Source organism: Microcaecilia unicolor, chromosome 2 (genome assembly GCF_901765095.1).
Source record: "Microcaecilia unicolor chromosome 2, aMicUni1.1, whole genome shotgun sequence".
NCBI classification, from domain to species: Eukaryota; Metazoa; Chordata; class Amphibia; order Gymnophiona; family Siphonopidae; genus Microcaecilia; species Microcaecilia unicolor.
Genome location: NC_044032.1, coordinates 616017541 through 616044744, shown reverse-complemented (window position 1 = coordinate 616044744; position 27204 = coordinate 616017541). Strand labels below are relative to the sequence as shown.

Sequence of the window (27204 nt, the reverse complement as noted above, 5' to 3'; positions counted from 1 at the left end):
AAATGGAATAAATATTTTAAAGCTGTTGCACATAAGGTTTTGAGCGTCTAGGTTCCCTTCTACTGATGAGACATCCATTTTCTCACAGTTGATATCTAGCTGGCCTATTCAAGACTTTAAACCTCTGCTGTGAACATCCACATCTGAATGCTCTAATGCGTGCTTATTAGATGTTTCATTAGTATTATGCTGACATCATATTATATTCTTGTGAATTTCAGTGCTGTTAACTATGTATGTTTTTCACACTGTTTTATGGTAGACCTATTAGATTTTAATTTGCTGTTCTCAAATTTACCTCATTTATTGTACTTATGTCTATATTTGATCATTTTTACCATTGTTATGCTGTTAATTAAATTGTAAGTTTTATGTTAAACTGTACCCTGCTGTACATTACCTTGGATGAATCTCTTCATGAAGGCAGTTGTTAAAACCCAACAAACAATAAATAAATAGGAAGAAAGTGTATTAACTGCTAATAAAATACCTCTCTGTTTTGGATTCTTACTTACAATCTATATCACTTGCTGCACAGAGTTTGCTACTGAATCATTTGCATTCTTGTTGATGCTAAGATTTTGTTTTGAAGTATCATTGCTTTCACTATTCTCGAACCATTAGGGGTATGGGTTCTGGGGACGGTGGGGGCAGGGGGTTTTGCTGGGTAGACAATTATATTTGTCAGTATAGCAGAGAGCTATAGGCTTCTTGCTACTTTTGTATACTGATCTACAGTTCAATTTTGTAGTGGTTTATTACTGCTCAACAAAAAAGTTTAAACATAAAAAATGTCTATTTCAGTTCAGTTAAAGAACAACATTTCAAAATGGTGTCGTAATGGTATCTGACTCCCAATAGGTTGGCTCATATGGCCCCCAAATATTTTGAACAGCTGTTGGAGAGGGTGTGGGGGGGGGGGGGGGCAAAGCTCCTACTTTCACATGTGGTTGGTCTTGTCCAGTAATTCAGGCTGTTTGGAAATAGTTTTTTAGGGTATTACTCAGATACTGAGAAGACCCATATCTTTTAATTCAGAGTTTTGTCTGCTGTACAGAGGACAAGCTAGAGCCAACCTGTCAGAGCAGAAATGTACTGCATGATACCTGTATGCTGCTTGAATTTCTATTGTAGCTGAATGAAAAAGCACACAGAGCCTGTTAATATTGCCCTACAATGGCAAAAGGACCCAAGTGCTTCAGATAAAATAGGCACCAGATTCCTTTTGACATTGCAGGGCAACCTCCACTTCCCTAACTGCAAGGGACTGAAATACAAGGCGCTACACGCGTCAACCTTTTCCTACATGAGCACGCAGTTCTGGAACACACTTCCGCGCAACCTGAAAACGATCTACGAACAAACCAACTTCCGCAAATTACTGAAAACACATCTTTTTGATAAAATCTACGGAAAGAACCAAAACATATAAAATCCACACTCACTGTTCAGTTATACATCAACACATCCACTTATGAATTCTCAATCCTGAAATCTCATCACACTCATACCTTTAATCACAGAAAATGTATACCATATGTTTTTCGTTATTATATATTGTCCTCAGACCCTCTAGTTTCCCGTTGTTTTCCTTCCAATGTTTCAATGTTCTTCTCCATTGATATATTCCTTAACGATACTTTGATTTTGTCTCGTATAACTCTTCACAATGTAATCCATAACCGAATTGTAAACTGTATTTCCATCATTCATAATGTATTTATTGTAAGCCACACTGAGCCCGCAAAAAGGTGGGAAAATGTGGGATACAAATGCAATAAATAAATACATAAGTGGCATAAGAAATTAAGCTATATTGTACTGATGAAGAAATTTATAGCTTTCAGGTTGAAAAAACTTGAAAGGGAATGGAGTACATTACAAAGGCATCTTGCAAGGTTCAACTGAAAAGGGAAGGATGAGGCTTTCGGAGTTGGGATTAAGTTATTGTGTAAGGAGGTTTAGCATGTGGCATGATGTTACATTTTTTTCCTTGTATACACATTCAGTGTTGATTATTCCACATTGCCTGTTCATGACAAGTTTTTCTTGGTGTAACTGTATCGTGTGGAAAAGGAATAAAATCTTCCGTTATAAAAAAATATATATAGAAAAAAGAAAAAGGTCAGCATAGGTCCATGTACATCAGGTGGCTGGTCCAGCCCAAATTAAAGATAGTTTAGTGTTTACACTATCATTTGAAAATAATGGAGAACTGTTGTGATATGTTGCTTAATGTTTCCAAAATTAGGCTACTATCTCCCTTAGAATTAAGAAATATTCCTTAGAAATTTTAAATGTCTCCGATATTGATTCTATTAATATATTTAAGATTTATTATTTGCCTTCTAGACAAATTCTGAGAGCAATGGAGGGCAAGGGTCAGGATGTTTTACAAACTCCCAAAACTCCAGATGTGTCTACTTTTCTAGAACCCTCCTTGAATATTATTCGAAACAGAGTTACCCTTCTTGTAGCACTTCTTTGAGACAATGATAAAGTGAAAGTGTTAAAAGCCTTTTTTCAGAAAAAGGTTTTACAAATATGTATTTGTTTTTCCTGATGCATGTCATGCTACTCAAGTACACTGAAAGACTTTCTGAGGCTGAGACCTACAATTTTAGCTGCAGGGACAATGTTTTTCCTTACATTTCCATGTAAATGTCTGATTTCCTTTCAAGGAGTCAGATATATTTTTGGAGTCTTTGCAATTATAGAATTTTCTAAGAGAAAAGGAAGTGGTCATCTTGTTAAAATCAAAATTGCCCTTTAATGTTCTTTGATTCACATTTGCCTGTTTTTCCCATTTTTGGATTAGGCCATAGGAGGTGAAACTGGAATCTGTTTTGAAATGTTGGTGTGGCAATCCTTGGGTGGTTTTCTTACAATTAAGTGTTTATCTTTTGGCAGCTCTCGCTCTCTCCCTCTTTCTATAATGTGGGCTAGAATATGTATGTGCATTATCTGATATTCCATGACTATGGATAATTTTTTCCTTATGATTATCTGAATTTTTTTAATTTCATGTACTTACATTGTAAACAAAATAGCATTGTGGTACAGCTTAACCAATAAAGCAATTTTTATACTTTGGCTGGAAGTGTTCCTTTACTACTCTGTATTCAAAATATATTAAAAAAAAATTTTCAAAATGTTAAGTTAGGCAAGTTCATTACTCAATCCATGCATTTATCATCCACCCATTTCAATTAAACTGTACCACTTTACACAGAATACTTACAAGATCTTATTAAGCACAAGTTGATACTTTTAGTTGCAAGTTAAAACCATAAACATGCAAAGCTTCAGCTAATGAGATAAGGCATACAGTTGATATATATTCCACTCCCAAGACTGCGCTTACTTTTAATAGCTTGGCATTAACCATAAGCCAAAAGTGTTTTTATTTAATCATATCTTTTGTGACAGTATCGTAAGTACTAGAGGAAAGTATTCCCATTACAGCTTTAAAGCATCTATTCTTCATTAAGTGCAAGAAAAAAAGTTCCTGTGAAACTTGATGTCAATGATTCCAAAGTCATACTATTTAATGATTCATCACACTAAACGATGACCCATGTAAGTAGCATTCTTTATTCCAGTGGAAATTTCCTATTAACACAATGTTGTAGATTAAATTGACCACTATAATACAAGACATTGCTGCCTACTCTATACAAGAGTGGGTATAACTTCATTATAAGGGTGACTGCTAATGTTAACTATTCACTAAAAATACAAGTAATAACCACCTGAGCCCCAAAATAAAGCATGCTACTCGTGACTGAATTTCTCTCAAATGGGAAGGATTTTTCTGTGTGTTTTATACTAAAGAAATGTATGTATGGCATGTGTAAATACATATATTTAAAGATGTATAATATATGTATGCAGATACGTGAACAAATATACAACTACATCTATTAAACAGATACCGTTTTGAAGTAATTTTCTGTTATAATTCTGTTTGGATAGATGCTCCTGGGCATCACCGGAAGGAGGAGGTGGATGAGTTACTAGGGGAGCTCAGAAAAGCTCCTGAAAGCTGAGAGGAGTCCTGCACAAAAGATAAAATTCCCAACCCAGGCATGCCCATGAGAACCTAAAGATGTCTATCCATCAGGCCTGAAGTTACTTCTGGGGTTACAATCTAATGATCTTCCTCTTCCCAATCTTAGCCACAGAAAAGCACCAGTATATAGGACTTTAAACTTCTTTGATTATAGTACCGAAAGGTAGTGAAACAAGAATCTAATACTAATAATTTGTATCTTTCATACTTGTCCTCAGCAGCTGAAAGTACTTGCTTTTCTTCTGTCACATTTCAACCACTTCCCTGAATTTCACAGCATTGCCATTTACTGTTCATTCTGTTGTAACCTGATGATCATTTTTAAGCTTCTGAAAGCTAGTGAAAAACGCACTACATAATTTTTCTATATTATAAGTACATAAGTACATAAGTAGTGCCATACTGGGAAAGACCAAAGGTCCATCTAGCCCAGCATCCTGTCACCGACAGTGGCCAATCCAGGTCAAGGGCACCTGGCACGCTCCCCAAACGTAAAAACATTCTATGCATTCAAGTGGACAAAGTACTTTACATAAGACTGCACAGTCTAGTAGCGCTATAGAAATGTTTAATAGTAGTAGTAGTATGAAGATCAGTATTAACCACCCTAAGAAACACAACCCAAGACTAACACTCTTCTGTTACTACTACTATTTAGCATTTCTATAGCGCTACAAGGCTCATGTATCTATAAACAAACAGCAACATAGTACATAAGAACATAAGCATTGCCATACTGGGACAGACCAAAGGTCAATCAAGCTCAGTATCCTATTTCCAACAGTGGCCATATTCAAGATCTAAAGTACCTGGCAAGATCCAAAAAAAAAAAAAAAAACAATTTATGCTGCATATCCTAGAAATAGACTTGGGAAAATCCACTGCTTATCTTAATAACAGCTTATGGACTTTTAGGAAATTATCCAAACCTTTTTTAAGCCCTGCTAAACTAACTGAGTTTACCACATTCTCTGGCAATGAATGCCAGAGTTTAACTAAACATTGAAATGGCCCTACTAGCCAGCCTTGCAAGGCAAAGCAGAGCAGAGCCACCTAGGATCCCAGTGGAAATAAGGCAGACTAAAAATGACATTATAGAATAGAATAGAGCAGCAGGCTGAGAAGCAGGGAAGACAGGGTTCAAAATCCCAGAGACACTCATTGCGATTTCAGGTAAGTTACTTAACCTTCAACTGCCTCTACTAAAAACTCCAGGGGCAGGGAATTTCTAGCATAAGTGTACGTAACTGTGTTGAGTTACTATTGAGAAGACAAGATCTGAATCAAATAACTGCTGCCCCACCCTGGTTACTCCCCCCTTAATGCTTTCATTTACAGTAGCAACGGCCATTCAGTTATACCTCTTTATATAGAGAGCACTGTATATTAGCGCTGTCCGATTCATTGATTCGTTTTCAGGAGGCGGCGGAAGCGACCCGGGGGGGGCAGGGGTCGTGCCCTGGGCCCGGCTCAGTTTTAGTCTCTTGACGGCCCTGCTGAGCTCATTGGCCATCTCTTCTTGGATGAAACCCTGCATAATTTTTAAATATAATTTTCATACCTGGTGAAGATAACAGACCTGGTTTGAGACACGAGTCTCACTTACTGGCATTTAAACGCCACATGAAGGCACATTTGATGTGTTTAGCCTTTTATGTCACTGCTAGAGATATGTAAATTTATGCCTGGGACATATTTTCCCTTAATGGGTTGTTAAGAAAATCAACTGCTTGGTTTGTTTTCTTTCTATATTTATGATGCTTGTATATTTATCTTGTTTTGTGTGTGTTTCTTTTGCACCTCACCCTAGATAATCAGTATCTAGATTTTCAGAAAGCCTTTGACAAAGTTCCTCCTGAGAGACTCCTGAGAAAAAAAAAAAAAAAAAAATGAGTCATGGGATAAAGAGGTAATGTTCTGGTGTGGATTAGGAATTGGTTATTGGACAGAAAACAGGGTAAGGTTAAATGGTTATTTCTCGCAATGGAGGAGGGAGTACCTGTGTAGTACCACAGTATCAGTACTAGGACCAGTGCTAACATTTATAAACAATATAGAAACTGGAATGAGTGAGGTGACTAAATTTGCAGATGACAAAACTTTTCAAGGTTGTTAAAACACATGTGGACTGTGAAAAACCTTAGGAAGACCTTAGGAAATTGGAAGAATGGGCATCCAAATGGCAGATGAAATTTAATATGGACATGCAAAGTGATGCAAAATTGCAAAGAATAATCCGAATTATAGTTACCTGATGCTAGGGTCCACCATGGAGGTTAGCACCCAAGAAAAAGATCTATGTGTCGTTGTAGATAATACGCTGAAATCTTCTACTATAAATACTATAATGCCTCTATCGCTGCATGGTGCGACCACACCTTGAGTATTGCGTTCAGTTCTGGTCATCAGATCTCAAAAAAGATATAGCTGAATTAGAAATGTTTTAAAGTAGAGCAACCAAAATTATAAAGGGGATGGAACTCCTCTCGTATTAGGAAAGGCTAAAGAGGTCAGGGCTCTTCAGCTTGGAAAAAAGGTGGATGAAAGGAGATACGATTTGAGTTGTACGAAATCCTGAGTGGTGTAGAATGAGTAGAAGTGAATCGAATTTTTACTCGTCCCAAAAGTACAAAGATTAGAGGATGCTCAAGGAAGTTACATGGAAATACTTTTAAAACAAATTGAAGGAAATATTTCACTCAACGAATAGTTAAGCTCTGGAACTCTTTGCTGGAGGATGTAGTAACAGTGGTTAGTGTTTCTGGGTTTAAAAAAGAGATTTGGATAAGTTCCTGGAGGAAACGTCCATAGTCTGCTAGAAACAGACATGGGGATGCTACTGCCTGCCCTGGGGGTAGTGTGGAATGTTGCCACAATTTGGGTTTCTGTCAGGTACTTGTGACTTGGCTTGGCCACTGTTGGCAAAAGGATAACTGGGCTAGATGGACCAATGGTCTGACCCAATATGGCTATTCTTATGTTCGTATGACAAAACCTTTCAAAAGAATGACTCAGATATGGCATCTAAATCAGCCAAAAACAACAAAGAAAATCCAAGTCAGCAGCAACAGGAGAGTCTAAGATGGGGTACTTTCAGGAAAGCAGCCCTGCAGTAAACAAAGCCTTGCTACAGCAGTTACAGTAACTGAGGCAGTAATTTATAGCATTATCTAATTCTGTTGCTGAATTCAACAGCCAAATCACTGAGCTTGAAAACAGAGCAGGAGCAACAGAGGATGCACTGCTGGGAACAGTGGAAGAATTGACCAGAGGCCGCTTCTTCACTGCTGCTCCTCTTTACCTATCAGCTACAGCCTAATGCAACAATGCAGCTGTATAAGGACCAGGGGCGTAGCCACGGGTGGGCCTAGGCCCACCCACTTTGGGCTTGGGCCCACCCAGCAACGGTGCACCTAGACGCCCAAACCGTCGGTGCACCACAAGTTTTGTTACCTCCCTGCTCCCTCCTTCCTCCAGTCATCCCCGCCCAGACTCCAGCAGCGGCGCCGTCCGCTACGAGTGCTTCCTCTGCGCTGGCCCCGCCTCTTCAGAAAGAGTATTGGAGGTGAGGCCAGCCGGAAGGAAGCAGTCATGTCGCAGCGTGCTCCTGACGGATGCAGCGCCGTTGCAGACGTGCAGAAGAGCTGGACTGGCTGGCTGGCGAGAGAGGGGAAAAAGGTGCGTGCAGCATGGCGGGGGCAGGGTAAAAAGGTGCAGCATGGCGGGGGCAGCGGAGGGAGGGTAAAAAGGTGCAGCATGGCTGGGCCGGGGGGGGGGGAGGAGGAGAGAGGGGGAAAAGGTGCAGCATGCTGTTAGGTGGCTTGAAGGGTCAGAGAGAGGGAGAGACAGGGGCACTGTTGGGATGAGGGAGTGAGACAGGGTAGTGCTAGGTGGGGTGGAGGAATAATTGTTCGATGTGGGGGGAGGGATGGAGAGATGGTGCAAGGGGAAAGAGAGGGAGAATTGTTGGATATGGGTGGGGTGGGGAGAGGGAGGGAAAGGCTGCATAGGAGTGGTAAAGGACCAGAGAGGAAAAAAGTGTTGGATATGGAAGTGGAAGGAAAGGAGGGAGAGATGAAATGTTGAACATGGCACTGAGGTGAGCGGAAGGAAGGATAAAGAGATGCTGTGTGGTGTGGCGTGGCATGGGTGGCATGAGTGAGATGTTAGACCAGGGACTCAAGGCAGGGAGAAGGAGAAAAGTTGGACATAAAGGTGGAAGAGAGGATAGGAAAGGAGAGATGCAAAAGTGGGGGAGGGGAGAAAGAGGGAAGATGGGGAAAGAGGGAAGATGGATTCAGGGAGAGAAGATGGACAATGGATGGTAGGGAAGAGAAAGGGAAAATGCTGAACAATGGGGGAGAGGAGGGAGATAGGACAGGAAGATGCTGGTGGTGGGAGGTAAAAGGGATAGGGAGATATCAGGCTAGAGGGTAAGGATGGGAGAAAGAGGGAACAGATGCTGGGCTGGAAGGGTGGAGGGAGGGAGACACTGGGAATGGTGAAAAGCATGGGGGAGAGGCCCAGGGAGTGGAGATGACAAGGAAATAAATGAGAGAACAGTAATTACAGGGGTAGAAATATGGTAATGGCGCATAGATTGAAGATGGAAAGGAATGATAGGCTGGGAAGGAGAGAGATGGGGAATGGGAGAGCTAGTGGGTGAAAGGAAATGGAAATGTGATAGATATCTGAAAAGTAAAAAGAAGGAAAAGATTTAGAAAGAGGATGAAATTTGAGTGTACAGAGGGAGAAAAGAAAAAAAAAGAAAAAGGAAAGAGCTAAAATGGAAAGATCAATATTTCAGAGGCAGGTGTAGTGAGGAAATGAAACGACAGGAGAAAAAAAGACAAACGGACAGCCACTTGAAGAATTAGCAGAAGACAGACAGGAAAGCGGGAAAGAGAAATTGGAACCAACATGATGGAAAAATAAAATGTCCAGACAATAAAGGTAGAAAAATCATTTTATTTTGAATGTTTTAAATGGAATGTGTTAGCTTTGGGAAATGTGCATAGTGGATGTCTTTTTATTGTGTTAAGTAGAAAAGGAAATGCGCTTTTGTTTTTTGTTTTTCTCCAATATTGCAGTGCATGCTGAGGTTCCCAGTTCAATTTTGTCTACATATTTTTATTTCTAATTTGTGATCCCTTCTGTAATTTGTGAGGGTCTGTCAGTGTGACTGTAACGGCAGATGAAGAGATTGGAGAGGAGAGGAGAGGGAATTGGGGGAAGGGCTTCTTTATTTTCTGCCCTGGTCACCAGAATGGTTAACAGCAGCCCTGACCCTTGCTGTGGCTAGTGGGGATCCCCAAGCCCTGCCAGCTGGGGATCTCTTCTGGGGCTGCTTTCCGCTGAGCTTGGCAGATGGGGGCAGCATCCTGGAGCCACTGACAACTAAGCATGTATGGGGTGCTGGTATCAGTGGCTCGAGAAGTTGCTACTGCCTGCTAGGTTTGGCGGGGAGGAGTTCTGGCCATCTCTGGTGGAGGTCCCCAGCTGATAAAGATTGGGGATCCTCATCAGCTAAAGTATTTATATTCTGAGTTGGGGAGAGGGGGGAGAGAGAAAATTTTGTGCCCACCCACTTTGTGCTCAGGCCCACCCAAAACTGGTTGTCTGGCTATGCCACTGATAAGGACCTGCCTTATACTATAAGCTGCCTCTTCTACCTCACTTTGATAAGTTACAACCTCTACAAATTATTCCAAGGGGCACAAAGCAGCAATTGCAGCACCAGTCAGAGCCACTAGCCCTCTCTTGGTTGGGTCTAAATGCCTAATGCCCATCTGTTTTAACTTCGGCCTTCCCCTCCCCCTCCCAAAAAAAATCAGGTCCGGCCATGTCACTAGCTTCCACTCTAAATACATTTGCAAATATGGCCTTTATTTAAAAATGTGCTAAAACAATATACACTAGAAGTCAGAGACCTAGGTAATAAAGAAAACAAGCAAAAACAAAGTGATATTTTTATAAATTCAGATATTTTCATGGAAAAATCTTTTTGATATATCCATTGTAATTAGAGTAAACACGGATTAACTGGAGTAAAATGTGCTTTTCAACTTTAACACCAAGGGGCGTATTTACAAAGGTGTGCTGTTTTTTGCGCACACTAAGAATTAAATCATGCTAACCATGCAGATGCCCATAATATTCCTATTAACATCTATACGTTTAGCACACGCTAAAAACACTAGCACGCCTTTGTAAACAGGGCCCCAAGTTTATTGTGCATGAAGGACTGGATTTATTTAGGGTCTTGGTTTACATCAAAGTCAAAGTAAAAGAAAAGCACTGTATGAGAAGTAACTTAAAAGAATACATTTAATTTTGTCAGCTTTTTTTCTTCTGTTTTTTTAAAACATTTTCAACAATTGGGTCTTTTAATTCACAATCCCCTATGGATAGAGTGAAAAGGGCAGACCAGGTCTTGAACTTTATCAAGATAAACCCCTGGCACCCACTAATCACCACAGTGGATCTTCACATAAGATAAGGAGCTCATTTTTGGCATGGGAATGAACACACACACCTTTTTTGCAAAGGCCTATAACCTGGCAGCGATTCAACACAGCTTTACTTGCATAGCTGTTACTGTACGCTCTCCAGCTATGGCTAGAAAGTTGATAATCCTTAAGATATGAGGAGAGTTTTGATTTCTGACAAAGAATTCCTCAGATAAATGCAGGATCAGAGGGATGCTTTGAAATTCCCAGAGCTGCTCTGTTGGAAAAAAGACTACATAAGAAAAACTTTTAATAAGGTGTCTTTTCTCAGAACATATTAGCTCCCTGGGGTTTGTGTTCACTACTACACAATACATTAAATCCAAACCAGACACAGCAACATCCTGGAGTCTGCTCTTTAAATAATTCCCACTGCACAGACAAACCCTGCTTAAGTATTTCCCCAGAGATAAGAACTGCTTGTTCTAACCTTAGTACAGCTTCCAGAAATCTCATAACCTGCAAACGAAAATCTAGGTTTTTGAAACCACAGACATTTTTAAAAATTTTCAATATGCATTGCACTGGACAAAATCCATTTGCTAATGTCAGAAATTAAACTGTTACCTCTCATCCATTAACAAAACACAACACTGTAATAATGTATATTAATGAACAGGCTCCACTAAAACAAAAGGGATCTCTGGAAAACATATGTTGGTATTGTATTCATAAAGAGACATGGTTAACAGGAGAGATGTAGACTAAATATTTTATGTCCCGAGGTTATAGTTTATTCCATTGTCCTAGGACCTCTCAAAAAAGTGTGTGTGTGTGGGGGGGGGGGGGGGGGTTTCTAAGTGTTATGCAAGAATTTGGTTTCTGTCAAGGTAATTAAGAGTTATTCAGGAAAAGGATTAGAATATTTGTCTTTCCTTCTATCCAGGATCAATGGTGTTTCAGTAGATTCCTCAAAAGATTCTTTGGAGCAGTTAAGCATATTACAAATTATATGAGAATTAACAAATGAATAAATTTAATTTTGACAGCTTTATTTCCTTCAAGCAACATATCTTTTCTTTGTGAATTCTGACAAAAAATTACTTTTAGGTGATTTTAATATTCATTTTGAGAATGATCATGATTTTAAAGCACAATATTTTAAAGCTCATCTACTCTTCGCTTTCAATGGCTCTACTAGAGCCACTCAGAGCAGGCCATACCTTGGATGCTTTCCTTACAACCATCTCGCAAGTACTAAATCATTAGTGGACAATTTGTTTGTCCTTTCATATGGACAAATTATAGAGTTCACTTTTAATCTGCTTGATGATTTAAGGAAATCTGTGAAGTCATTAAAAAGCCAACAGGCAAGACCAAAATTGACCAAAAAGCAATTGCAATCAGAAGTCAAAATGACAATATCTAGACCTATTGTAACCAATGGATTGGGATGTTCTTGGTCGTGCACTAATATATTGGAAAAGAGTCTGGTATTGTCAGATGAAGATCTACCATGTATGAAACCAGTTTGATCTGCATGAATTATTTTGGGTAGAATGCTCTGTAATCTTTCAGAAAGTATTTTAGCAAATATTTTGGCATCTAAATTAATTAAAGAGGTCTATAATTTTGTACTAAAGTAGGATCTTTATCTGGTTTCAGAAGGACAATGATGACAACTTCAGTAAAAGAGCCTCTGATGATAACCGTTTCTAACATATGATTATAGCAATCACTTATTATGGGAGACAAAAGAGTTTGAAAGACAGAGTAAAACTCTATAGGTAAACCATCAGGTCCTGGGGTTCTTTTTGTTGCCATGTTTTGGATGGCATCATTGACATCAACAGTTGTAATTTTTTTTTTGAGATTAGTTCGTTATCTTCTGTTGAGATAATAGGGTGTTCTAATTTTTCTGAAAAATCATATTTGGTTGGTTCTTTAACAATATGGAATAATCCTACCTTTAAAATCAACAAAACTTGTATAAACTGGCCTCTATGGAAAAAAGCCGGCATATGGTCATTAAATGATATTATAAAAGACAAAACCTGGGTTCCCTTCTCACAGCTATGCTTGAAATTTGAAATTCCTAATGCCCACCACTATAAATGGATACAACTTAAGCACTGCATAACTGCTACTACTGACATTACTAAACTTTCTACTGATCCTCCTACTTATTGGCAAATTGGTAGAACTTTAGCTGCCTCCAAATGGTACAAAATATTTCAACAAGCAATTCAAAGCACTTACTAATATTATGGAATCCTGGGAACATGATTTAAATCTTCAACTCAGCGAAGAACTATGGAATAAATTTTGGTTTAGAACTACACATACTACTAGATCTGCATCTACATTGCAATCCATGTTTTACTTGGCACATAGAGCTTTCTGGACTCCAAGTAAAATTACCAAACTAAAAACATCCATTCCCAAAAACAACACGGAAAAATGCTGGTCATGTAATAAAGATAAAGGAACTCAAACATATTTGCTCCTGTACTTTTATACAAGAATATTGGAGATCAATATGGAACACCATATCATCTACATTGAAGATACCAGTGTATTTCTCATATAAAATAGCCATATTAGGATCATTAGCTATACATTGCCCACTGGATAAATATCAATCACAACTTTTGGATATACTTCTCCAAACAGCATTAAGAATACTTTTCTTCTGCTGGAAAGACTTATCTCCAAGGCAACCTACTTAACGTGGAATTCAGTATGTATACTTGCCAAATATGAATATGCAGCGGCTGAGAAGTATAATTCAATTACCAAATACAGGAAAATATGGTCTCCCCTTCAAGATCAAATATGTAGTACTCTTGTGTAGATATGTTCTCTTAACTATCTGTTCTCACGATATGTCTACCTAAACATCGTTACAAATCTCTAACCATAATAATTGATATCTTTATCCTGTATCAGATATGTATATTGTTTGATGCTCAGTTTATTGTTCATATTTGTATACTGGCTAACATTTTAGCCATTTGTGTTTTGTTTCATTGATAAAATTAAATAATATTGGAACTGAAAAAAAAAAGAAAAAGTCAAAATGACACTTGCATGGTGAATTCTGATGTGAATGCTATGATTTCAGATTGGAACACACATGTGACTGGATTATTAGATCATTTAGCTCTTTACAAGTGGTTTAAAGAGATCAAATACATCTCCATGTTTCACTCCAGAACTGGTGCAAAAGGAAAGGGAATGCAAGAAGTTTGTGATGAGAAGTGAATTTCAGAGAGTTAATTTTATTTCTTGGCATGCAATGGATCACGCCAGAATAAATATTTGTGACAAAAAATTTGTCCCTCATTTCTTGAAAGCCTTTTCCTTTGTGATACACATCGTTTGAGGCCACAAATACTATCTCTTGGAGACTCTTGACGCAGGCCAGATAGGCAACATGGCCGAGTCTTGATTATTGGACAATACACTTTTAGAACTCTTGAAGCATCTTTTCATTTGAGTCACCTTCGATGTTTCAGCACCATCTTTAAGAGAGAGTTACATGAGAACGAACAATTTTTGGTGTTACGATCTAACAGCGCTTGTTCCTGAAGAAGCCTTACAGGGGTAAAACGGTGGCCCCGTAGAACATTTATTTTATTTATTTTTTTAGATTTTGCTCACACCTTTTTCAGTAGTAGCTCAAGGGGAGTTACATTCAGGTACTCTGGATATTTCTCTGTCCCAGGAGGGCTCACAATCCAAGTTTGTACCTGAGGCAATGGAGGGTTAAGTGACTTGCCCAAGATCACAAGGAGCCGCAGTGGGATTTGAACCGGCCACCTCTGGATTGCAAGACCGGTGCTCTAACCACTAGGCTACTCCTCCACTTGAAAGTTAAGTGCTGGTTCGATTCTAATTGGAAAAGTTAAATAAGTTGATATACATTTTTCTCACTGACGCACTTTAAATGATTGCACATATAAAAAATGGAGTTTTAGCCCAATGATAGAAATTAAGTACTGGTTTGAAAGCTTAACCATGTCTCACTAAAGGATACAGTCCTTTAGTTTCTGATATCTTTTCTCCTATACATATAAAGATATTTCAGCATTGTTTGAATATCACATATACTAATTAATAAAAGCCCCCTGAATGTCCTGTAATGTCAGTGAGGGATTCTTTGTTGAACAGATTATGCAAGTATGTTGACAAGTTTTTGTATCAATGCATGTTTAATGTTTGCTCTTTTGTAAAAAGATACTAGCCATTATTTGAGTCTCTTGGCAAACTTAGAGGGCATCAGTATGTCATCTGTTTTAATGGTGTTTTTGGATGTCTGTTCACCATACACCAGTATTCCCTAAGGGGAAAAGATAAAGGTGTCGTTGTAGACAATACATTGAAATCTTCTGCCCAGTGTGCAGAGGAAGCGCCAAAAAAGCAAATAGAATGCTAGGAATTATTAGGAAATGGATGGTAATAAGACCAAAAATACTATAATGCCGCTGTATTGTTCCATGGTGTGACCACATCTTGAGTATAATGTTCAATCCTGGTCACCATATCTCAAAAATGATATAGCAGAATTAGAAAAGGTTCAAAGAAGAGCAACCAAAATTATAAAGGGGATGGAACTCCTCTCATGTGAGGAAAGGCTAAACAGGTTAGGGCTCTTCAGCTTGGAAAAGAGGTGGATGAGGGGATACACAATTGAGGTCTACAAAATCCTGAGTGGTATAGAATGAGTAGAAGCAAATCGATTTTGTACTCTTTCAAAAAGTACAAAGATTAGGGGACACTCAATAAGAGGAAGTATTTTTTCACTCAATGAATAATTGGGCTCTGGAACCCATTGCTGGAGAATGTAGTAACAACGGTTAGCGTTCTCTGGATTTAAAAAAAGATTTGGACAACTTCCTGAACAAAAAATCAATAGTCTGATATTGAGACAGACATGAGGAAGTCACTGCTTGTCCTGGGATTGGTAGCAAGAATGTTTCTATTATCTGGGTTTCTGTCAGGTACTTGTGACCTGGATCGGCCACTGATGGAACAGGATACTGGGCTAGACTATTGGCAATTCTTATGTTCTTATGAGGTGATTAGAGAATATTTGGAGTTGTCTCAACCTATTAATTTTTTTGGTACAGCTGAGTGAAATAATAATGAGCCTGAATTTTTTGTTTGATCATATTTTTACCAACAGGTTTCTGAACTGGCAATAGAGGCAGCTTTTGCTCCAAGGGTAGCCACTCTCTTTATAGCTCAGTTTAAAGAAAGCAGGATATATTTTTCAGGTTTTTTTCCAATCGATCTTGTGTTGGTCGTCACTAATAGGTATTTTTTGTTACGGACTGGAACAGTGGCTAGATTGGAGGAGTTTGTATCCTTTTTGAATGCATGTCATCCTACCATCAAATTTGATTGTAAGAATCACACTTTGCAGCTATCTTTTCTGGATGAACAAGTGGAGTCTTGACCATGCACACTTTTTTTTACAATGGTCTTCACCAAGTTGACTGACAGAAATGTTTGTTATTGTATTCTAGCATACATCCTGTTAATTTAAGAACAAGCATTCCCTTCTCTTAATTTTTGAGCTATCGCCCTACCTGTAGTTCTGGTAAGGAATATAAAGAAAGCTGGATAGCAATTTTCCTTATGTAATGTGATGACAGGTTTTTGATAGGGTTTAAGTGATGTGCTTGTAGATGTACTTTATTCTTGGTATATGTTGGATTTTTTACAACCCAGAACAAGTTTTAGTGCAAACTGCTCAATTAATTTAAATAAGTTCTATCTCCTACCTGCCTCTTTGAGGCTGTTAACTTCTTCTAAAAACTTAAGTGTGTGAAAACTCCTAGTCTTTGGAATACTTATCAGTATATATCAAGAGTACATATCAGACATGAATAGGATTATATAAGGTTTTGCAGGTTGGAGAAATCCTGGATATAAAATATATATCTATATATATACACACACATATCTATCTATCTATCTCTATATATGATTTGAAAAGAACCACTATGATATTAATTCTTTTTTCAATGTGAAGCCAGCTGACCGAAGTCAATTTTTATAATGGCTGTGTCTCCAATTCTTTTGGAGCTCCTGGTTATGATGGTATATAGAACTACATTATTATTATTATTAGCATTTGTAAAGCGCTACCAGACGCACACAGCGCTGAACACCTGATACAAAGAGACAGTCCCTGCCCAAAAGAGCTTACAATCTAAATAATACAGACAGTTACAGGTGAGGGAAGTAATGGGTGAGAAGGGAGGAAGGGACAAGGGGAGGGCAATTGTGGCTAGGAGCCAAAAGCAGTAGTGAAAAGGTGGGTTTTCAGCATAGATTTGAAAACAGGTAGAGATGGAGCTAGATGTATAGGTCCAGGAAGTCTATTCCAGGCATAAGGTGCCGCGAGAGAAAAGGAGCGAAGCCTGGAGTTAGCAGTGGAGGAGAAGGTGGACAAGAGAGATTTGTCCAGTGAGCGGAGTTCACGGGGAGGAATGTAGGGAGAGATAAGCGCGGAGAGGTAATGGGGGGGCTGCAGAGTGGATGCACTTAAAGGTCCGTATGAGAAGTTTAAACTGAATGCGGAAGCAGACAGGGAGCCAGTGAAGTGACTTGAGGAGTGGGCTAGTGTTGGTATAACGATTCTGGTGGAAAACAAGTTCTGCCGCAGAATTTTGGACAGATTGGAGGGGAGAGAGATGGCTGAGCGGAAGACCAGTGAGTAGCAAATTATCATCTTATGTTAATGTGTATTGTAGCATAAAAGACACTTCCAAGAAAACACATGGGAGATGAGAATTGAGCCAACACAAGTTCATTTCATGAAAAGGACTTGACATGGCACTGTGTTTCAGCATGCGCCTACCTCAGGAGTCTCATGAAATGATGACAGATAACATTGGTTGGAAAAACGATATAAAGCAAACAGTCTTTAAAAAGACTCTTATGTGCTAGAGGATTAACTCAGAAAATCCAGACATCCAATTGTGTTTGCTTTAGATCTTCTTTCCAACCAATGTTATCTGTCATTTCATGAGAATCCCTGAGGCAGGCACATCCGCTGAAACACAGTGCCATGTCAAGTCCTTTTCATTGTGTTGGCTCAATTCTCATCTCACGCGTTTTCTTGGAAAGTGTCTTGTTTGCTACACAATTTTTGTTCTTTGCCTATGCCTGTAATGTTGCACGTTCCTCCACTTTGGTGGTTGATTCCCAAATGTTAATGTGTATTATCACAAAATCATGCTTTTAGCATTTTAGGAAATAAATAGTTCAAATAAAATTTAAAAGCCAGTGACAAATATACCAAAAATAATTTTTCAAAAACAATAAAAGTCATTGAATACATATTACTTCCTTTATTGTGATAAGCTATGTCCTATGACTACTGCACATGAAATTATAGACCATGCCACAGTTCTCATTTTATGTATGTCCAAAGCACTAAAACTATACAAATTTCAAACTAAACAGTCTCTTCTAATTGTTCAAGTCTTGTCCGAAGTTCTTATAAGTTAAGAAGACAAGAACATCTGTTCAGATAAAAATGTACTTAATTTAGGGACGGTCAAGATGGCGTCCGTGTGAGGGAGCGTTACACGTCGGCTCTCAAGCTCCAGGCTTCGCTCCAGTAGCACGTATTTTCTCTCACCTGATATTATGGTGAAGAGAAAAGGGAAAGTCGAGGCAAAAGCCGCCGCGAGCCCTGGCGGAAATCCGACGCTCCGGCAGCCGACCCTGGAATCTTTTGGCCTCAGTGCATCGAGAGCCCTGGTACCAGCTTTGGTTGGATCCCCAGAACAACAGAGGGATCTTAGCTTAGAGGCGGCGTCTTTAAGTCTGCCTCTTCAGGCTGCACCGCCGAAACCGAGCGGTGAGAAGAGAACAATGGGAGAACCCCAGACAAGTTTTCTGGAGGTTAGCGGCGGCCCTATTGGGTTCTCAACTCCGGGAGGAATGTCATCTGGAGAGAGGGCAGGAGGCATTGATTCCCCGCCCTCCCCCTGCCAGGAAACCCCGCTCAGTGTGCTCGGCGTGAGGAGTAGACCTGCAGCAGTCACTTTGGAGGCCCTCTGGGAGGTGATTCAGACCATCAATTCATCTCTACTACAATTAACTAATTCCTTTAACTCTGAAGTCAAAGACTCGAAAATATTTCAGCAAACAATGGAATCGAAGGCTCAGGAGCAGGAAAGGAAATGTGAGTCAAATTTGCATGAGATAAAGACTTTACAGACAGTTGTTGCTAAAATGTAACAGATAAAGACTTAACTCAAAGGAAAATTGATTTTCTTGACAACCAGCTCAGGCGTAACAACCTGAGATTCCTAAATTTTCCAAAGACTCCCTTAATATCACCAATAGAAATGTTAAAAAAGTACTTCATTGAAGTGCTTGGTATTCCTAAAGAAGCTATGCCTCCAATTATAAAAGCTTTTTACATTACAGGAGCTAATACAGCTCGAACAGAAGCTCCAGAATTGAATGTATCACAACTTGTAGAAACATCTTTAGAAATAATAACGGAGCGCACAACTCTCCTTGCTACCTTTGCATTCGAGACTGATAGAAACCATGTTTTCAGACTTTACTTCAGAAATATCTGAACCCAGTTTTTCGGAACAAAAATACAAATTTTTCCTGACCTTAGTAAAAATACTCAGAGGAGGAGGAGAGAATTTCTAGGACTTAGGTCTCGGGTTCTCTCCCTAGGCGGTACCTTTAAACTGAAATTTGCCTGCAGATGTATAATTTCTTTAAATGCTGTATATTATGTATTTTTTGAACCAGATAAACTGCGTCAGTTTATAGTTGCTAAAGAGAGTGGAGGTGAAAGAGGCCCGGTCACCCCAGAAGGGAGCTGAAACCGCAAGCTGGGAATGGTCTCTGCCCTCACAGTTTAAATAGTTTACTTTTAAATTTCAATGTACAATTTCCTTGTGTCTTGACCATATTATTGTGGACGAAGTAACAATATAATTTCTTATTTGTTCCTTGATGTAAAGGACAAAATATTTTTCCTTTATTTTTTTTCTTGATTTTCCTGCATTTATATTATGTAAATGTTTATTTTGAAATAATAAAGAATTAAAATGAAAAAAAAAGAACATCTGTTCAGGCAGATAAGCAAGTCAGGATTGCAGCTAAAATGGAAGTACATTCAAGTGCCAACAAGTTTTATTTTAATTTTATACATTTCTCCCTTGCATGTAAAAACAGGTACTCTAGGCAAGATACAGCTAAAAAAATCCAAAGAGCCCAATTAATCTTCACACAAATTATTATGACAGACATGACTATCAGAAAAATCTCTTCATTAAGGCATTTAATAAATCACAATAAACGCACATTAACAGAATAAAGCACCCCCAAATGACAATTACAAACAAACCACAACAAATCTTCCACTATTCAATGCCTCGCATAACTAACTGATCATTTAACATCCTAAATTTAATACATTAACATTCACCACTTTAAGACTATCGCTTTCCACTTATCAATAGCCAGTGTAACAACTTCACACTAATAATGGCTGTACAGACTGCTGTTGGTATATTTGTTGCTAAATTTTTATATTTACTCTAATTTTGGTATTGCCCAAAATGCAAAACTGAAAGTAAAAAAACAATTGGGTATTTCTCTTGCATCTGAAAGCAGAACCCTAAATTCACTCAAACAACAGGCTGGAAAGTAGTAATGCTGTGTTTTGTTTTGTTTTTAAATGAATTAAAGTCCTGTTCACAATAGTAAAGGCCTGTTTACAAATATCTGATTTATTCAACAGTTTAGATTTCCAAAATTCCTCCTTGTTTCCTGGATCTCTCATTCCCACTCCTCCAAGTTCATTTCTGGAGGTAGTTCCAACATTCAAATATGTCTGTGCAAGCATATGGAAACAGACAGAGGGACTCAACCTTAAAGTCAGCCATTAAAGTCAGCCAAAGTGCAAGGTTCTTACCCACAACCCCCCCCCACACACACACAAAAAGTCTACTGCAAACCGATGCCAAACAAGAAAAAAAAAAGCATCCTGACCATGATACTTATCAAACCATGTTATGGTTAAGACTAAAGTCATAGCCAAAAAAAAAAAAAATTATATATATATATATATATATATATATATATATATATATATACACACACACACACATATTCACACACATACTGTACATACACGTATATAATTTTATTTATTAGTATGTATGTACCGCCTTTTTGAAGGAATTCACTCAAGGCGGTGTACAGCAAGAACTAGTCAAACAAAAGCGACAATTATAGCGGTAAAAAATATTCAAATACAAAGTATGGCACAGTATGCTACAATGTCAACACAATGCACAATAAAACATGTTACTATACATACATACATATATAGCACAGATTTGTGAAATTCTTTTCTTTCTGCCATTTCTAGATTAATAATGACAAAGCACTGCAGTCTAGGCCAATAGATAACTTGACCACACTCAACACAAGATAGTCATTAAAGCCAGGATGGTTATTCACTAAAATTCAAATCAAATCGCTTCTGAACATAATCAGGTTAATATCAGCAATGGCAGTGATTACATTTTCTTCTTTAAACACCAGCTGAGGCATTTTAAAAAGTATATATATTCAGTATTGCTATGGATAGGCAGTGGTCAGCACTACTGGCTATACTTACAGTGGTAATATTTAGCCACTATATATATATTTAAGCAGTTTCATTTACGAGAGTCTTCTGGCATAATACAAACCACATGGCTATACAAGTAACGGCTGAATGTTGCTGCTACACATATAGGTAGGCACTCTATCCTAATTCTAGCCCAGCACAACATGGAGAGTGCATAGCAATTAGATTTTCAGTAGCACTACCTGGATAGTGCTACTGAAAATCCACAAAGGGTACATACACATTTAGCAGTATCCACTAAACATATAACCCTCTTTGAATATTGACCCAAATATTGCTGTAAGACACTGACTGTCTTTCTTGGACAGCAGGGTTAAAAAAAAAATCCTATCCTAAGAAAGCATTATTAGAAAGATTTAAATAATTTCAACAAAAAATAAATCAAAGGCTGCATAACCTGACAGGAAAGCTACATATACCTATTTGTACATGTGTACTCTGCATAGTAAATAGCAGCAAAGAGAGGAAGGCTACTGTGACTCTAATGCAAATAATTAAACATCAACAAGAGTCCAGTGTATGTGCTTAATCAAATTATCAACACGATGTATTTGTTGATAATTATCAACACGATGTATGTTGTATTTGTTGATATCAACGATGTTATTCTCAAACACACTCTTCTTTTTGTATTTTTATATAATAAAAAGTTTGAAAAAAGTTGGGGTTTTTTTTTTTTTTTTTAAATCGAAAACGGAATTTAAATTCCTTAATAAAATTCATCCTATGATCCCTGTTTTTTTACTTGCTCCCTGAAGTCCATAAAAATGCTGTAAACCCACCTGGACAACCCATATCAGCACGTGGGTCTCTATTGGAACCATTATCAATTTATGTAGACTCTTTCATAAAAACAAAAGTGGAAATACATTTGGCATACATTAAGGATACGACACATTTATCAACAAGGAGAAATATTTGATGGTAACGCTTGACATTGTGGCTTTGTATACCTCCATACTTCAAAATGATGCATTAGATGTTTTGAGTAATGTTCTAGATAATAGACAGAGACCACACAAAGTACCGAGTGAATTTATCATCAATTTGGCAAGAATGGCAATGAAAGAGAATTTTTTTAATGCCCAATGGACAATTGTATCATCAAATCTCTGGAGTATCAATGGGGGCAACATTTGCGCCCTATGTTGCGTGCCTTTTCATGAACGATTTCAAAAACCAATGCATTTTCCATTCTCCGTTCCTGGAACATATTTCATCATGGCACTGCTATATTGATGATATTTTTCTTTTATGGACTGGTGGAATTCCTAATTTAAATTCATTTGTTATATGGTTGAATTCTTGCAATGAGAAGATTCAATTTACTGTTAATTATTCATTTGATTGCATATCTTTTTTGCATGTGGAGATATTCGAAATATCTAAAGAGTTCATCACGAAAATCCATCAAAACCCTGTGAGTAAAAATACATTTCTACATTCAACAAGTTGCCATCCTAGACACTGTAAAGAGTCTTTGCCATATGCGCAATTTTTGCTATACAGAAGAATATTCCGTAAAAAGATTTCAAATTACAATCTAGAACTATGACATCATGATTGAAAGCACGGGGGTACAAGGATGGTATCTTGAAGAAAGCTTACAATAGAGCAAAATACAATGAAAGGGACTGGCTCTTGAGAAATTCTGAAAAAACACAAGACGATCAATGACCTTTATCAGTAAATATACAAATGCGAGTCCAAGAATTTCTAATATAATAAGGGCTCAATGGCATATATTACAAACAAGTGACACATTCAGAGATACAACATTATGTATTTCATATACAAGAGGAAAAAATTTGAAGGAAATCTTAAGTCCATCAAATCCAAAATCTGCATCCAAAATCCAAAAAAACATTCCAGCTGGTCACTTTAAGTGTGGTAAATGTAAAAATTGTGATATAATTTTGCAGCTAAAATCTTTTGTCAATCCACATGACTTTAAAAAGTATCAGTTAAAGCATTTTAGTAATTGCGATACCACTTATGCAGTGTATATAATCCTTTGTCCATGTGAAAAACTATAAGTGGGGAAAACAACACAAAGTTTTAGAATAAAATTAAATGAACATTGGAGCAATATAAAAAGGGAACAGATGGAAGCACCTCTAGTCAGTCACTATAATAAGTTTGGACATACTTTTGACAATTTAAAATGCTTTATAATTGATGTGGTGAAACCGAACATCAGAGGAGACATGGGGAGGCAGGCTGCTTTTACAACAAGAGCAGAAATGGATTTACCGCTTGAATTCATTGGAATCAATTGGTTTGAATAATTTGAGTGGCGTGCATTTTACTGTTAATAACGATAATAAAAGAAATGTTGGGGTAATGCTCCATATAGTTGAATTGAGTAACGATCTAGAATTGTATCCGATTGGAGCTATTGCCTGATGATGAAGATTGTGTCATGTTTGTATTAACCACTGATTGGTAATTTCAAATAATGTAGTGAAGTGATTGGTTAAGAAAGGTGATCTTTTCATTGGATGATAGATAATTGATAGTAAGTTTTAAGTAGAAAAGATAGGTCGTTTAATCATATAATAATCTGCTTAACAGCTAAGAACGCTGCATTGAAAAATTGGGGTTAGACAAGATGCAATGTGAGTATATTGTAAAAGAAATGTAAATGGTCGAAAAAGAATGTTTTTGAATCTGAGCAGCATTTATGTGCATAAGCTCATAACCGTTAACAGAGTTTTTGTTACTTTGATGAGAATGTTTAGCCTTTTATTCATACAAAATTGGTAGCATGACAGTGTTAAAAATATCATATTGGAAGTTGCCTTGGAAGTACATTGATTCAATATTGTTTGTCAACTGTTATGTTTATTGAAGCAGTTAGTTAAAGGTGAAACGTTAAGTTAAATCAATGATTTTGTAAGTAAGGATTGAACACCAGCTAATGTGTTACTTTTCACAGATGTAACTGATGTGTATTCGTCTTGTAGGTGATCACAAGAATATGTAATTTCATCTTCTTGGATATTATAAGAAAGTCGATGCACGGCTCCTGATGAAGCATGTAAAGTGAAACGGGTTTGGCCACCGTCGAGCAATAGCTAAGTGCTCAACAACATTTTAATATATAAAAATACAAAAAGAAGAGTATGTTTGAGAATAAAGGAAGATTTGAAATTTTAAATACATTGTGCTGATAATTTGATTAAGCACATACACTGGACTCTACTTGTTGATGTTTAATTCACTGCATAGTAAAGGCAAAAAAAGAGCATTTGGAACATCTTTTAATAAGATAAGTTTAGACTTTGGGAGAACATTTACAGTGTCTTGTAAAAGTCTTCACATTCAGTCTGAGATACAGCTCAAAATCACTGAAGTAGGCATGGGGCCTCCCCCCTAGGTCCCATATCTCTCCATCCATTCCTCCCCTCTCTAGATCCAATATCTTTCTTCCCTTCCCCCTATCCAACATCTTTCCCCACCCCTCCCTCTGATGCAATATCTCCCTCCCCTAGGTGCATCATCTCTGCCTCTCTCCCCCTGGGTGCACAATCTCTGCCCCTTACCCCACAACCAGGTCCAACATCTCTGCCTCTCCTCCTTCCTTTCCCCAGGTCCAATATTTCTCTCTCTCCTGAGGCCAACATCTCCCCCTACCTCCTCTCTCTCCACCATCCCTAGGTTCAGCTCTACTACTACTACTACTATTTAGCATTTCTATAGCGCTACAAGACGTACGCAGCGCTGCACAAACATAGCTCTCCCTCCCCCCCTCCAATCCCACATTTATCTTAAAAGTTCCTCTCTCCATACAGGGTCCAGACAGACTACCGCTGACCAGAACCTTCTCTCTGCCATGGCCTGTCCTTGCAGAAGCAGGAAGTTACAACCGAAAGAGGCAGGGTGCTGCAGAGAGAAGTTTCTAGTCAGTGGCACAGAGCATTTGCCAGGACCCTATACAGAGAAAGGAACTTTCAAGGTAAACATAAGGGGGGGTGTCAGAGGGGGAGTACCAGACTCTGAAATGGAGGGGAGAAAGATGTCGGTCACATGGGGAGAAGGTACTGGGCCACCCCCCAACTGCTCTTGCCCAAATGGTCAGTCCACCGCTGGAAGCAGGGCTGGCACATCTCATGATTTGTCTTCAGCTTTAACTTCGTTTTTGATATCTTCCCATATGACCCATGTTTGGAAGAAATTTGGAATTGAACCGTTCAACAATTCACATTTTCCCCAATCTCAGTCAGAGACTTCTGTAACTTTCAAAGTCATGTTAGGCCTCACAGTAATCCCATGGCTATTGAACTTGGAGGGAGTGATGACCAGATTGAGACAATGTCATAATGGCACCAAACTAGTTTCACTTACAGCTTATTTCTATTTCTCACATTTGTTATTCTGCCGTTTACAGCAGAAACATCAAGAATACAATGGGGACTTGACAGTATCCAAAGGATATTCAACACTGACATTTTCTTAGAGCATTACTTCAATCTACATCTCTGAATGACTATTCTAGAATAATTTTAGCAGCTCCATGTTCAGGATCTTTAGACCTTTGTTTCAAATACAATTCATAAAACAATTACATCTCGATTCTTTATCCAGGAGAATTTGACAGGACAAAGGAAGGCTCTAATTTATTCTGTTGGTCTTAAGACAATTCCTGGAAACAGAGTTAAGTTGGGATTGCTATGACCAAGACTTTTTTCTAATTTCTTAACTTTTTCAATATTTGTACAATTATTCTTTCACTATGAATGTGTAGAATACGTTGCACAGATCAATGATACTTCTACAGTTCAAAATGAATCAATCATTTTTTTAAACAAGATGTGAAAGAAGTATGAATGTGAAGAATAGGCACTATATTAAAAAACTTAATTTTATCAGAGCAGACAAAGGATCAAAAGGACACAGTATAAAATGATTAAAATACCTGTCAAAGGAACGGAAGTGCACAGGCTGCTCTACTGCAGGGTCACTCAAGGCTCCAAGGAAGGTAGGCGGCAAAAGGGTAGGTTCTACAGCAACACCATCTGCTGGAGTGTTCACCAAGCTCCTGAGGATATCTTTCACATTGACGTTTTTTGCAGATGGTAGAGAGGATGTTGTGGTCTTGTTTTCCTGCTCAATTTCACTGTTGCTTATGGTTTCAGAAGGCATTTTGACCTCTGAGGACAGTGCACATAGCACTTCACTGACAGCATCTGGACCTGCACTGAAACCATCAGGGCCTGCAACAGCCACTGTGTCAGAACTGCTTCCTAGGACTGCCACTGGTTCCTCCCCAATTCCAGAGTCTCTTCTTCGTATAGACGAGCTACTTTCAGAATCTTCAGCAGGAACAGGCTCTGAGGGTTCAGCCATGGGTGATATACCTTCTACATCTTCATAAAGCAAACAGAAATATTTGTCATTACATACTCATTATCAACACTGGCAATAGAAAAAGTAACTTTTGCACAAGTATTTTGTGAATGCACTCATAGGTGTGAAGCTATTTTACAAATGAGATTTGCAATTCATACAGTTTTTTGCTCAGCCTCAAATATATGTGCTGATACAATCAGGCCTGTGCAGTCAGAAGCAATTTTCGGTGGAGTTTGACGGTAGATATGTACCAACTGATTACAGCTTCAAAATAAAAACTTACTATTAACCCTTTTAAACTTATATTTTTTGTAAGATTATTTGTTCAAACTTCAAATAAATATATTTTGTGGTTTATTAGTCCTAATTTTGTACACAAAGAAATACCCTTTATTTTTGTAATTAATTGGATTTCTGAGATTTACTATACATAGTAGGAGTCGGATAGTAGAAAAATAGAGGTGTCTAAGTCAAAGGTTTGGTGTACCGACTCCACAGCCCTGAATACAACACTGTTAAAGAAGCATAGACATTTACAATTCTCTGGAAAACAAGAACAAATTCATAAGAACGTTGTCTTCACTTAAGTTATAATTTCTTTCATGCCTCCCAGCTTATACCAAATCCAATTGCTAAGCAAT

The 27204-nt window shown here is 38.1% G+C and overlaps 1 protein-coding gene across 1 annotated transcript in view; it reads right to left on the bottom strand.

The window, feature by feature from the left end:
* Nucleotides 1-27204, bottom strand: part of LRBA (LPS responsive beige-like anchor protein) — a 1257537-nt gene that overhangs the window by 934883 nt on the left and 295450 nt on the right. The window contains 1 exon segment of the mRNA XM_030191657.1: nt 26130-26580. Within this exon segment, the coding sequence (XP_030047517.1) occupies nt 26130-26580 (451 nt within the window).